Here is a 15,181-nt window from a genome sequence, read left to right on the forward strand (position 1 = left end):
AATGCTTAAGCAATAGATGTTTATTATAGAAGACTCAGAAAATATGTATAAGCTAAAAACCAAAACACCCCAAATTTCATATGCACAGAGACAGTCCAAATTAAGCATTTGGTGTACATTCTTCCAAATCTGCAGATGTAATTGTGATCTTTTAAATAGAATTTGTTCATATCATACACTTTTCTAACCTTTTTTCACTATATATCGTGACTGTCTTTTCATGTCAGTCAGCACATTTCAGTGATTGCATATGATGAAGTCAGTCCTCCATTTTTGGTCATTGAGATATTTTCTAATTATTTGCTAGTAATTTCCTTTGGCTAGGTTCCCATAGTGGGAGAGATGAATCAAGGGTATGCTTATATTGAGAGTTTATTAGTAAAACTATCAGATATGAGGTCCAGCTGAACCAGGTCTACCAAGCTGACAGATCTGAAAGCAAGCTAAAGGTACACAGCAGGAGCAGTGTTCACATATGGCCCCCCTGGGTGGACAAGCCAGCATCCAGATAATGTACGGTGCCCCTGAGGTCAATGTTCACCCAGTTGTGGCACAAGCTTTGTCACAGACAGCTGCTATCAGCATTGCAGGTATAGCACACAAACTCCTTGATTGCAGGAATCAAAAAGAGAGATACCTATTCTCATAATTCCTGATGTTGCTAAAATCGCAATAATCCTAATACCCAGAAGGTACATTTTCACCAACTTTTATTTTTGAATAAATTTAAATCTACTATAAAATTGAAAGACTAATGCAACAAACTCCATATACCCTGCACTAAATTCAACAATTGTTGACATTTGCTATGTTCATTCTCTCCCTTCCCACCCCACACCCTGTGTGTATACACACACACAAACACACACGTTTTGGAAAACTGAAAACTGTAAGGGAGTTGCAGAAACACTCTACCCTTTCAGCATGCATCTCCTAAAAATAAGGACAGTCTCCTATATAGTCACAATACCCTTATCACAACTTTTAAAAAATCCATGATATTATTAGTTCATATAGAGTATATGGCTTGACATCTGTTCTTCTGGACTTTTTTTTTTTTTAATTGTTCATTAGGCATATACTGTGAATATCTTTCCAGGTCGGTGCATATTTTCATAACCACTTTTAATGACTGTGTCTTAGATCATGTACCCCAGAAGCAGAGCCTTACGTGGGGATATTTGTTCACGTGATTTTTAGGAGTGCTCTCAGGAGAAAGGAAATGAAGAGGAAGTAAAAAGGGCAGGGAACAAACTAAGAAAGAACAGGGTCTCAGAACTGGAGATGAGCTTCGGTCCACTGACCATCCCAAGGGGAAGTCATTGCCAGAATCTGCTCCCCCACCTCTCCTGTAACTTCCCCAGGTAATTCTCCAACCTTCATAGAGGCTGAGGGCTAGGTGCCTACCAGAGATCTGGGTGGAGCCCAACACTCCCCTAGAGCAGCGGTGCCCAACGTTTCTAGCACCAGGGACCGGTTTCATGGAAGACAAGTCTTCCACAGACGGGGGGGGAAGGGGAAGAACGGTTTCCAGATGATTCAAGCGCATTACATTTATTGTACACTTTATTTCTATTACTATTACATTGTAATATATAATGAAATAATTATACAACTCACCATATTGCTGACAGGAGGTGGACCTCAGGTGGTAATGCAAGTCATGGGAAGCAGCTGTAAATACAGATGAAGCTTCGCTCCCTCTCCGGCCACTCACCTCCTGCTGTGCGGCCCGGACCAGGGGTTGGGAACCCCTGCGCTAGAGGTTGCATAGGTTTCAAATGCTTTGCTACTAGAAACTATGATGCAAGAAACATCCTCCATACACATTATTTGGCACTTGTTTATTTCCTTAGGGAACGTCTTAGAAGTGAAATTGATTAAATAGTTTGCACGTTACATTTTGATACTTTTTGCCAAATTGCCCAGGGGAAAGGATATACTAATTTGTACTTGACAAAGGGTATACTAATTTGTACTTGACCTTTTTGCTCACACTCTAGCCAACACTGGGTATTGTGGCTATGGTCTTTTTAATTTGCGTTTCTCTGATTAATAGTGAAGCTGATATCTTTTCATGTGTTTATACAGTTATCTTTTTTTTAATAAATTTATTTATTTTTGGTTGCGTTGGGTCTTCGTTGCAGCGCACGGGCTTTCTCTAGTTGCGGCGAGCGGGGACTACTCTTTCTTAAGGTGTGCAGGCTTCTCATTGCGGTGGCTTCTCTTGTTGCAGAGTACAGGCTCTAGGCACGCGGGCTTCAGTAGTTGTGGCTCGAGGGCTCTAGAGCTCAGGCTCAGTAGTTGTGGTGCACGGGTTTAGTTGCTCCGCGGCATGTGGGATCTTCCCAGATCAGGGATCAAACCCGTGTCCCCTGTATTGGCAAGTAGATTCTTAACTATTGCACCACCAGGGAAGTCCCCACAGTTATCTTCTTAACAAGACTATTGGGCACATCTTTGGTGTAAATGTTGGTGTAGGATCTGATTTCAAGGAAGTTTTATATTTCCTTTCAATACAATTAATTCATATGCTAAAACCTTCATATATTCTAAAGGGAAAGAGTAAAGTAATTGTAAATCTAATAAGATACTAGAAAAAAATTCAAATTATAAAAGCAGAATAGACATAATACAACAAATATATTGCCAAATATGAGTGCCAATGATATTGCTATACCTCGACATTTACAATAACTGGTACTTATTTTCTTTTTTTTAATTTTTATTTATTTATTTATTTATTTTTGGCTGTGTTGGGTCTTCGTTTCTGTGCGAGGGCTTTCTCTAGTTGCGGCAAGCGGGGGCCACTCTTTTTTTTTTTTTTTTTTTTTTTTTTTTTTTTAAACAGTACTCTTTTTTTTTTTTTTTTTAATTTATTTATTTATTTTTGGCTGTGTTGGGTTTTCGTTTCTGTGAGGGCTTTCTCTAGTTGCGGCAAGTGGGGGCCACTCTTCATCGCGGTGCGCGGGCCTCTCTCTATCGCGACCTCTCTTGTTGCGGAGCACAGGCTCCAGATGCGCAGGCTCAGTAATTGTGGCTCACGGGCCTAGTTGCTCCGCGGCATGTGGGATCTTCCCAGACCAGGGCTCGAACCCGTGTCCCCTGCATTGGCAGGCAGAGTCTCAACCACTGCGCCACCAGGGAAGCCCCGGGGGCCACTCTTCATCGCGGTGCGCGGGCCTCTCACTGTCGCGGCCTCTCTTGTTACGGAGCACAGGCTCCAGACGCGCAGGCTCAGTAGTTGTGGCTCACGGGCCTAGTTGCTCCGCGGCATGTGGGATCTTCCCAGACCAGGGCTCGAACCCGTGTCCCCTGCATTGGCAGGCAGATTCTCAACCACTGCGCCACCAGGGAAGCCCCTAACTGGTACTTATTGATCATATACTAAGTGCATGAGTCTAAGCACTTTACATATACTAACTTATTTAGTCTTAACAGTTGCCAACAGGAGTTGGTATATTATTATCCCCATTTACCAAAGGGGAACCACATATGTGGAGAAGCTTAGAGCTGGAGTCCATCCTGGGAGTAGCAGAGGGGGTTGAGCCTGCAGCCACAGAGCCTGCCCACTCAGCCACCTCCACATCTACCTCCTCTAACTTGGCCTTCATGTCCCATCTATAAAGTGGGCAAAATAACAGTAATTGCATAAATCAGATAATATAAATAAAGTGCTTATTACAAAATCCATCACATTAAAAAGTATTCAATAATGTAACATTGTTGCAGCAATTTAATATCTAGAAACTTATCCCAAAGAAATAATTAAGAATGTGGCCAAAGATTTAGCTACAGCCATCATTTGTAATAGCAAAAAATGGGAAACATTTTAAATGTCAAATGTTATTAGATTGATTACATTCACTATCATATACTCATATAATAAAATAATATGTAGCTATTGAAATTATGTAGAATATTTAATGGCATGAAAAGTTTATTATAAATTATTAAGTGTAAAAGCAGGTTATAGTATAACCTGTATTTGTAAATCATATGTGTTTTTAATTTTTTGGTTTTATTTTGTAAATTATATGCTTTAACATAGATGGATAGAGAGATGATAAAAACTCAGGAAAGACATTTACAAAAATGTGGGATGCTTGTACACAGATGTTCAAGGTAGCTATGATTGGCTAATCACAATAGCCAAAAGGTGGAACAGCCCAATTGTCCACCAAGATATTAATAGATAAACAAAAGGTGGTACATTTATCCAATTCATACATACTACTCAGCCATAAAAAGGAATGAAATTCTGACACGTTATTACATGGATGAACCTTGAAAACGTTATGCTCAGAAAAATAAGCTAGACACAAAAGGACAAATATTGTATGATTCCATGTATATTAGGTACAAAGAATAGCCAAACTCATAGAGACCAAGTAGATTAGAGGTTATCAGAAACTGGGGGAGGGGGATATGGGGAGTTATTGTCTTAATGAGTACAGAATTTCAATTTGTGATGATTAAAAATTTCTGGAAATGGATAGTGGTGATGTTTACACAAAATTGCGAATGTAGTTAATGCCACTCAATTGTACACTTAAAAATGGTCAAAATGGTAAATTTATGTGATGTATATTTTACCACAATAAAAAAACAAAACAAAAACACATTTATAAGAAAAGAATATATTTTCTACCAGTTTAAAAAAATTGGGATGGGAGATTATGGGTTTTCTTTTCTTTCCTTTTCCTTTTTTTTTTTTTTTTTTATCATTTTCTCTAATTTTTCTACAATAAACACATAAAACTTTATGATAAAAAATATTTAAAAAGCAAAAACAACTACAGGGTTCCTCAAGATGAGTAACAGGTGGATAAATATATATTGTGTTTCTGCCACATACAGAGTATTGAACCACAACAACAAAAACCCTCACCAAAGCAGAATTAGGAAAGGAAAACTGTATTTAAATGAACCACTAACAGAAGATTAGGAAAAATTATATAGTCACCAAACTATTTATATAAAGCAATATAAAACATGTAGATCAGAAGTCACTAGGACCAGGAAAAGCAGCTTCTGGAGAGTAGCAGAGAAATAGAGATCCTGGACAGGGAGTTGTAGATTTTGTGTTGATGGGGCAGAATGCTTCTTTCTTTCATCGATACTTCAAGTACCTGCATTCTGGCTAATCTACAGCCAAATTTTAGATACTGACCAGTTTGTAATCTTCATTCTGTGAATGTGTAAGTTAAGTAAGCTCTGTGAAGCACCTCTGATTCAGTGTGGCATGACGGCTGGCCCTGTAGATTCCAATTTCATCAGATGAAATAAGCAACTGTGATGTCCCTCTAGTGACAGGCATGGGGTCTCCTTAATTAAATGCCACTGAGAGGTCACCATGGTAGCAGTGAGGAAGTCATGCAGAGCCCTCTGCTGCCCACTAGGCCTTCACAGGCCTTGGTTAGGGAACACTAAGTACTGCATATGCACCTACTTTGAGAATGCTGGTATTTTGCACCTGTATTATGCAGTTGAGGCTAGTGGTGAAACAGCCAGAGCAGCTGAGGGCCATGGACTATAGGAGCCCAGACAGCTGGTTCTGGCACCCAAAGTGCCAGGTGTTGGCACTTTGACACCTGCTGCTAGAGGTCAGAGCCCCAGGAGGCCTGGCACAGCAGCGCCGGACACACTATCTAGGCCAGGCATCCTTGTCCCTGCACCACTCTCCTTCCTTCCTTCCCTGTCCACCTTCACAATTCACCCTGACTAACACACCTATCCCCTCCCCGAGGGAGAAAGGAAGGAAGCCCTTCATCAGGTACACTTGATATTTGCACAACTATGGTCAAGATCTTCACTACTTCATTTATTACCACAATTTAGACACACTAAGTGTCAACTCATATCCCTCCCCCATGGCTGCATATGGTTAAAGCCAGAGAAAACATTACTGACAAGATAAGTTTATCTCCCAACACCAGCTTTATAAAAGAATTTCGTTCACTTACTTTTTCTTTTTTTCACTCCTGTGGTGGGTGAAGTGTAGCCTTTGAAGTGCCAGACCCAAATTACGCTGGACAAACCTCCCACACTGTGGATCAACACTGACCGCAGTGGTGGGTCTGTGCCCTGAAGCAAGTGACCAGTGACCGGAGATGGTGTGGAGCTAAGCAGAGCGCTCTGGGGCTGCTGCAAAGGCAGCTGAAGTGGAGGGACCGTCGCCCTGTCAAAGCAGAGCAGGTCGCCCACCCTTCCAAGTTCCTAAGACTCGTCACCGCTTGTGAAACTTCTGAAGTTGGTCTCCCCCGAGTTGATTCAGACTCACAAATGTCAAGCCTGAGTCAGTAAGCCTTCACAAGCATCGGGTAGCTCTGATGTGTCATCAGAGAAAGCAACCGACTAGAAAAGCTCTACAGTGATCAAAACAGTTGCACAGCATCACCCATGGACTTCTGCCGTCCCCACCCAGCACTGGGAGAACCGGTCGTCTGTGCCCATCAGCTCCAGCAAAGTAGTCTGAGCCATGGCCACGTTGTTTTTATAGGTTCTGATCTTTCTCCAGGCAAACAAGACAAAGAGGAAAGGGGCTTAAGAAAAGAAATCATTCATATCTGTGGGAAAGATTAAACTTGTTTATTAATTCATGCAAACATTTTCCAACTTGGGAAGAGAGAGGGCAAAGCCAGTAGAAAAGGCCTTCTAAGAAATGAACTTGAATAAGAGGGAGATTTTAGGATTTACTCTTAACGGACTCCAGGGGGAAACAGAATAACAATTTACAGAAACATTCTCACCACATTTGAACAAAATACAATTTTATCTGTAATTTTCAAACTCATTTTCCACTTTAAAGGCGGTTAAAACTCGTATTCTTTTCCAGAGTTTAAAATGACGTCTGGTTTTTAAATATTTCCTTGTCCAGACAAGTTCCTACTTGCCTCGATAGGATCTGCGAGCTTACAGGAGAGCACACTCACTCTCAGTCCACCCCTTGCTCTATGAGATAAAAAAAACTGCAGGGAGAAAAAGAGAGTTAGTTTCTAAAATCACCTGGTATACAAAGCTGAAAACCAACGACCACAAATAAAGAACAGCAATGAGTTTTCTTCACAGATATGAACAAAAACTTCAATTAAAGCTGTAAGACAATGGAAAGAGTTCCAGTCTCAGGCAGAGTTGGGAGAAAAATTATAGATCTGGCTTCTGACAGTGATTTTGTAAAAATCCACATCAATTTTTCATGACCTTTTTCTCAGGTAGGAAAGTTGGGATTTCAAATCCAACATGTAGAAAAAAGGGCTTAAAGTGTGTTCAAACAACCAATTGTGACAGACGTGAACCCGCAGCAGTAACGTGACCTGTTAGAGCACAACGATATCATGATGCAGTTGATTAATAATGATGTCTCACTTTTTACAATTTACAAAGCACTCTCACCAACATTTTATTTAGTATAGAGTGGAAGGACACATCAGCTAGGCATTTTAATTTCCTTCATTAATTAATGAATTGAATTAAATCTTTGACATGTATTCATTTTATTTTGTATGAGTCAATTTAACCTTTTTGAAAATTATTCTTTAACACTAATATCAGATCTTACAAGGATCTGTGATACTAATATCACTATGTGTTTTAAAACATTGAAATGAATAACTCACTTTGAAATCCCTCCAAATGAACCACTTTAAGTAGCCATTATTTTTAATTGAAATATGATAAATATACAAAATGTCCTATATGGAAATCCTTTGTTTTTATCTTATTAGCAGAGCAATGTAAGTTCTTATTTTTTAAATTACATGTTCTGTTTTAACTGATTTATAACAATTGAAATTGTATTTGAGGCTCACAATCTTTTTTTTTTTTAAACACTTTTATTATTTATTTATTTTTTGGCTGTGTTGGGTCTTCGCCTCCGTGCGAGGGCTCTCTCCAGTTGTGGCAAGCGGGGGCCACTCTTCATCGCGGTGCACAGGCCTCTCACTATCGCGGCCTCTCTTGTTGCGGAGCACAGGCTCCAGTCGCGCAGGCTCAGTAGTTGTGGCTCACGGGCCTAGTTGCTCCGCGGCATGTGGGATCCTCCCAGACCAGGGCTCAAACCCGTGTCCCCTGCATTGGCAGGCAGACTATCAACCACTGCACCACCAGGGAAGCCGGAGGCTCACAATCTTTATTACATTTTGTGATATAATCACTACCTGCTTGAAATCTTTGTTAAATCTGACAAATATCTTTTTAACATATTCTTTGGAAAGGTACAATATCCATTTACTTGAGAGCAATTTGTTGCTATATTTGAATCAAGTTTGGGAAACTATAAATAAATTACCATGAATTTAAATTGATCAAACTCAGAGCAACTGGTACCTCCTGTTTGGAGGGAAACCACAAAGTTGGACAAGGATCTGAGTATATGCTGATTTGGGAATAGACAGTACAGTATTTAGGTGGATTCATGCAAATGGTGGAAGAGATGCAGTATATTACTGTAATTTTCCCCCTTTGGCCTAGTAATGAAGAGGCCTCAAACTGAGGTCCTAGAAATATTGTTGAGGCCATTGGTGACTCCATGTCTGCAATCTATTCAGATATGCTTGAGGCTGCAAGGAAAGGAAGCCACAGGAAAATGGGAAAACCTACTTACGAGGCTGAGATGGAGCAGACCCATTGTTCTCAAAGACTCTTTCAGGTTATCCATGAGATCAAAGCTATCTTCATAATAATACGAAAATGCTGTTTGCCTTTCTTACTCTCATTCTTTCACCAGAGTGCACTGTAGTTTTCGAGAGGCTACATGACATGAGATGATATCATTGTTCTAACTGCTAAAAGAATGTGTGCTCATGAATACATTTAAAATTTTTCTCAATGTTAAGTTCTAGTACAATAAATGTTGACAGATATAACTCACTTAAGAGCTCAAAAATTTTTAAGAGTGTAAAAGAGGAAACATCTGAAATAATGTAGACTGTAGCCCTATCTCACCTGTGACCTGGGGCAAGAAGCAACATTTCTTGGTCCTATTTTCCTCATTTACAAAACAAGGGGAGTTTGTCCCACTGCCCATTTTACACTTTTAACACTAAGGTTCTGTGGCCTTCCAACACTGAAGTGTTGCTATTGCTGCGGGAGTCTGCTCTGATCAGAGTTGTAGGAGCACAGAATTTTAGAGGCTTAGAGAAGTTAATTAACCTCCCCAGGGTCACATAGGCTGAGGAATGGTTGGACTGGGAGTCAAACCCAAGTCTGTCTCACTGCAGCATTTAACTTGCTATTGAATACTGCTCACTGAAGTGAGGAGCATCGCACATGGGGGCGGGGCGGGGGGGGACCCAGCTTTGACTCTAAAGCCCAGTTCCTAGCCTTGGAGTTAACATTAACAGAGTTAATATTTTCTTTGTTGGTCTTGTTCTTTTGTATCATTTGTAACTTCTTTATACTATATGAAAAAAGCTGATTACTTCCACTGTTTCTATGGTAGCCAAATCCTTCTGCACATCTGGGAACTGGGCATTATTAAAAATAACAAATTCCTGGGCTTCCCTGGTGGCGCAGTGGTTAAGAATCTGCCTGCCAGTGCAGGGGACACGGGTTCGAGCCCTGGTCCAGAAGGATGCCACATGCCGCGGAGCAACTAAGCCCGTGCGCCACAACTACTGAGCCCGCATGCCACAACTACTGAAGCCTGCGTGCCTAGAGCCCGTGCTCTGCAACAAGAGAAGCCACCGCAATGAGAAGCCCGTGCACCACAACAAAGAGTTGCCCCTGCTCGCTGCAACTAGAGAAAGCCTGCACGCAGCAATGAAGACCCAATGCAGCCAAAAATAAATAAAAATAAAAATAAATAAATTTATTTAAAAAATAACAAATTCCCTAATTTATTACATCATACTCCAGGATTTTCTTATTGCTTGAACATATAGAATAACATAGTACTGGGACTTCCCTGGTGACGCACTGGTTAAGAGCCCACACTCCCAGTGCAGGGGGCCCGGGTTCAATCCCTGGTCAGGGAACTAGATCTCACATGCATGCCACAACTAAGAGTTCGCACGCCACAACTAAGGAGCCTGCCTACCACAACTAAGACCCGGCGCAACCAAATAAATAAATAAATATTTTTAAAAAAAGAATAATACAGTACTATAAAATGCACTAACTTTTAAATAAATTTTGCTTCTTTCCAAAAGAAATTGCCACTTTAATGCTGTTTTCTGTTCATCCGTCATTGCAAGAAACTCATTTACCTGGATAAAAAAATTAAACAAATATTTCCAAAGAATATATAGATAACTCATCTTGACAATAATGTAAAACAAATTTGCTCACTGGAAATGGAATTTTATCCATAGTAATTACAGGTCAATTCTCTTGATGGAGGAGATAAGGCTAGATAGAAAGGCTCTAAACTGAATGTCTGAAGCCAGCCAGGTGGCTCGGCACAGAAAGCTCCCCTTAACAAAGTGGAAACCACTGAGGTTTAATGGTAAACTTCATGAGCGGGTTCTAACAACAAAAAACATCAAACCTAACATCAAGCACACAAGCTAATCTCTGCTGCTGTGCTATGGGGCAGACTGAGGAAGAGCTCGTGGCTGACCTTATACACCTGGGTAGGTGAAATACTGCCAAACCCTCCTCCCAGAGGACCCTGCTCAGTGTCTCCAAGGTGTTGTTTTGCCCATTGTTATTTGACTATATAAAATGTCATGTTTATTCTCCACTGTCACCAAGGACCTCTCTTGTTATTCCTAACAGTTAATGTTAGCTAGGATTTTAATATGCAATATGTAATTATTTGTTCATTAAAACAATGTGTGTTTAAGTCAAGATTGATTTTTCCCAGACCTCTTTATTAATGAATTAATTTCTATCAAATGTTCACCAAAATAACCTATATGTTTGGGGAAGCGAATTCAATTTGGAAGTATTTCTAAACATATTTTCCTTTTTATTATTTACCGTGAAGCCCAAAGTCTCCTCAGCAACACGTCCTGTGAGACTACAGGAATGGAGGGTACCTGTGTGATCAGTAAGATCAATTAGCATATGGAAGCTGTGAAAAACTGATTTAAATTCTGAAGAATCTTTGTTGCAAGTTGTACAAGTGCTGGATGCTTCATTTACAATGTAACCACAGCCTGAACTGAAAAGAAACAAAGACAAGATAGAATGTGAAGGCCCTAAGTGACAAATCTGATCTCTAGCAGAAGAATTACCACTTAGACTTTTCGCCTAAGTCAGCACCTGGAATATTTACAGAGTAAGTAATTACAGAGTGCTCAGTGCTGAGCAGGGTACAAAATAGACCTACAAAATAGCAAGGAACAATGCACAGCAATACAACATGCTTTCTATTCAGTCAACCTCATTTTCAGTATTCCTGCTTCAGAAACTGGGACAAGCCAGTCCTCTCACAGTTCTGCCTCCTACCTTCCCCCATGCTGGGGTTCTTGCCCAGGATCACTCCCCAACTGGGGCCTTCCTCACTTGCACCCCAGCCCCCCCCTTCTCTGAACAGCTGCACAACTTACACTTCAGCACGGACTTACACCCTATCACATCCTATTCCATGTTATTGCAGGTATGTTTGTTTATCTCCTGGCTCAGAGTTTGAGGGCAGGAATCCTGTCTTGTGCCTAGAAAGCCTGGGTTCCATGAATGCTCACTTGGTCCTGTACTAAGTCCTCTGTACATCCACAGAATAACCTGAGGGTTGGGGAGGTTCACACTCTAAATGCTGCTAGTACTGCTAGTGACACATTCTCCTCTCTTTAAGGGGTAATTCCATGCTCTTTTATATTTTTGAAGCAGTCATTACTTTGCCAATTTGAATAGGAAGACTAATTCAAATTTCTCAAGCAGAGGGAATGATCTGAAGATACTGGTTTCTTGTAAGCCACAGATCACTTTTGAATTAAATTTTAGATACTTTTCCTCAGATATCAATATTAAAGATGTAGGAAAAATAAGGGAGACAATAACATTTTTTTTAATTTTTGAAAAATATTTTTCAAAAAATAAACACCTGCCTTACACAACAGCCTCTACATTAGTTTTTTTCAACTTTAATACCAAATCATACAATGTTTTAAAAATCCATAGGTCAATTTCTTGATTGTGGTGGTTGATACACAAACCTACACATAATAAAACTATATGAAATTTCACACACACACACACACACACACACACACACGATGCATATTAATCTGGGGAAATCTGAATAAGATCAGTGGATTTAATTAATGTCATTACTGTCTATGATGTGATACTATAGTTTTGCAAAATGTTACCATTGGGGGAAACTGGACAAAGTGTACAGTTTATATATTATTTCTTACAGTGCCATGTGAATCTAGAACTATGTCAATAAAAATGTCAATTATAAATCCATAGGGAGACTTTCACAATAACATTTTAGAATTTTCTTGCCAAGCATTTTTTGGCTAAGATTATTAAATCTACTTGGGTTTACTTTTCTATGCAAGTAGATACTAACTTTGACCTAGGAGAGGTTGGAAATCATATTCTTCATACAGTTGAAATAATTTATTAAAATGCTATTACTTGTATTGCTATAGGATGTGGTCACCAAAATAATTTTCGAATTGTCATAAAACAATAGTTTGTCATCCCAGTTAAAAGTTTCGGCATTATTATATCTTTCTATTTTAGGGTTGCTGAAACACAGTAAATTAAATTTTGCTTTAAAAGGCAATTATAATTTTGAATCTAAATAGTTTGTCAAATGCATAACCACTTATGCATAATGCATAACCACTATTCAAATGCATAACCACTATTATGTCAAAGAATAGCTTAACTTTTATAGAGTTTAAAATTTATTAACAATAATTGTTTTTATTTCTTATAAGAATGAACTTTCTAAAAGTAATTTGGTTGCTTACCATCTATTTCGAACTACTTTTGTAGTTTCATCATCAATGTTCAGTGTAGAAATGTAAGCATAAAGAATTCCATAGATAGGATCAGCTTTTCCTTCATTCTTCAAAGCTTTTACCTTTAATTGTTCAACTGTATAGACATCAACTATTGTATTTACTAAAAAAAAAAAAAAAGTCATGGAAGTTCTAAATATATTCTAAGAACTCCAAAGGATTATATCCAAATAGAAAAGCTACAAAGCTCAAATGAGAATATGTAGTAGCTTAAGTTATGTAATAGAAAAATTATTATATATGATATATTAAAACTGATTATATAAAAGGACATAAAAGCAAAAAAGGAAAAGAATGAGAAATTAGTCTTTATTAAAATGAATAATTTCTGATCATCAGAAGATTCCATTAAAAGAATGAAAAGGCAAGCCATAGAGTGGGAGATGCTAGCAATCTATAAGGAGATAAAGGATTCATATCCAGAATATCTAAAGGATTCTTAAAAATCAATAAGAAAAAGACGAGTCAACTCAATTTTTTAAATGGTGAAGAGACTATATTTATTTATTTATTTATTTATTTTTGGCTGCACCGCGAGGCTTAGTTCCCCACAAGCCACGCTGCGCAGCCGAAAAACAAAACAAAACAAAAAAAACAAAAAGAAAGAAAGAAAGGAAACATGTTAAATATCCCCCAGGAAAGCATAACAAAATTCTTCTTTTACAAGTTAATGTGACTTGCAGAATAACTTATTTCATGCTTAATTCAATTGTTACTTACTCTCTTGAGAGGAATTATTAGGAAGTATTTCACCTCCTAGGATGAAGTTACAAGAACATGCCTTTAGGGAATGATTGAAGTCTTCCCTCTGCTTTTCCCCATTCTCCTGAGTGTCTAAGCATAAGCCACAGACGGCAACAAACCACATCCCTGTTTTTTTTTTTGGCCACACCATGAGGCATGTGGGATCTTAGTTCCCCAACCAGAGAGAAAGAACTCGCGCCCCCTGCTTTGGAAGCATGGAGTCTTAACCACTGGCCTGCCAGGGAAGTCCCAGCATCCCTTTTAAAGTCAAGCTTCAGTCTGGGGTCTGTGAACACATGACATTTTATGCAAATTTCTATGTGTGGGTACAGCTGCTTTTCTGGGGAAAGGGTCATAGCTCTTATCAGATTGGCAAAAGGTTATATAAGCCTCCAAAAGTTTTAAACTACCTTTTTAAAAGTGGAAGTATAGGGCTTCCCTGGTGGCGCAGTGGTTAAGAATCTGCCTGCCAATGCAGGGAACACGGGTTCGAGCCCTGGTCTGGGAAGATCCCACATGCCGCGGAGCAACTAGGCCCGTGAGCCACAACTACTGAGCCTGTGCTCTGCAACAAGTGAGGCCGCGAGAGTGGGAGGCCCGCGCACCACGATGAAGAGTGGCCCCCGCTTGCCGCAACTGGAGAAAGCCCTCGCACAGAAACGAAGACCCAACACAGCCAAAAATAAATAAATTAATTAATTAAAAAAAAAAAAAGTGGAAGTGTAGCAGTTACATAATAAGAATATAATATCTTTTACTAAGTAACTTTATAGGCCCAAATTCTGGCCTTTTAAAAATTCAAATAATATTTAAAGGTCACTTACAATTTGTGGATTCTTTCAAATAACTGTCAATTTCATCATCCAGAGGATTCGTTTCTTTATTTTCTCTTATAAAATTCAATAGGATGTTAGCTTCTGGTGTATCTTAATTGAAAATGCATAATAAGTAAACAGCAAACTGATTATTTTTTAAATCACTGTAAATGATCCAAAATTATTTTTAACAGTAAAAAGTGAAGACGTATAAGAATACAATCAAACACAATATTACAAAGCCATTAACAATGTGATGGGGTGCCCCATTAACACAGAGAGATGTACACCAGATATCATGAGTTTAAAGAGCAGCTTACAAAACATTGTCATACAATTCCCTTTCATTTTAAAAAAGATACATGAGCAAAGTTATCTGGAAGAATATGTATCAAAGAAATGATTATCTCTTATGAGATGGTGAATTTACAGCTGATCTTTCTTTTTATGTTTTTATGTATTTTTTGAATTTTACATGTATTTCTTTTCTAGTCAGAAAAAAATTTTTTTTAAGGTTGTTTAAAAAGCTTGCTCCAGGGCTTCCCTGGTGGCGCAGTGGTTGAGAATCTGCCTGCCAATGCAGGGGACACGGGTTCGTGCCCTGGTCTGGGAAGATCCCACATGCCGCGGAGCAACTGGGCCCGTGAGCCGCAATTACTGAGCCTGCGCGTCTGGAGCCTGTGCTCTGCAACAAGAGAG

General features: G+C 39.2%; 1 protein-coding gene across 1 annotated transcript in view; it reads right to left on the reverse strand.

Annotated features, from left to right (window-relative positions):
* Positions 1-6,755: 6,755 nt before the first annotated feature.
* The window catches only part of MEIOB (meiosis specific with OB-fold), a 31,549-nt gene continuing 23,123 nt past the window's right edge, over positions 6,756-15,181 (reverse strand). Inside the window, exons 10-13 of the mRNA XM_061208975.1 lie at positions 14,492-14,593; positions 12,873-13,026; positions 10,924-11,107; positions 6,756-6,971 (exon numbers count right to left, since the gene is read on the reverse strand). Coding sequence (XP_061064958.1) covers positions 6,861-6,971; positions 10,924-11,107; positions 12,873-13,026; positions 14,492-14,593 — 551 coding nt within the window. The 3' untranslated portion in view covers positions 6,756-6,860. The remainder of the gene's footprint in view (positions 6,972-10,923; positions 11,108-12,872; positions 13,027-14,491; positions 14,594-15,181) is intronic.

The sequence above is a fragment of the Eubalaena glacialis genome, chromosome 13, assembly GCF_028564815.1.
Source record: "Eubalaena glacialis isolate mEubGla1 chromosome 13, mEubGla1.1.hap2.+ XY, whole genome shotgun sequence".
NCBI lineage: Eukaryota > Metazoa > Chordata > Mammalia > Artiodactyla > Balaenidae > Eubalaena > Eubalaena glacialis.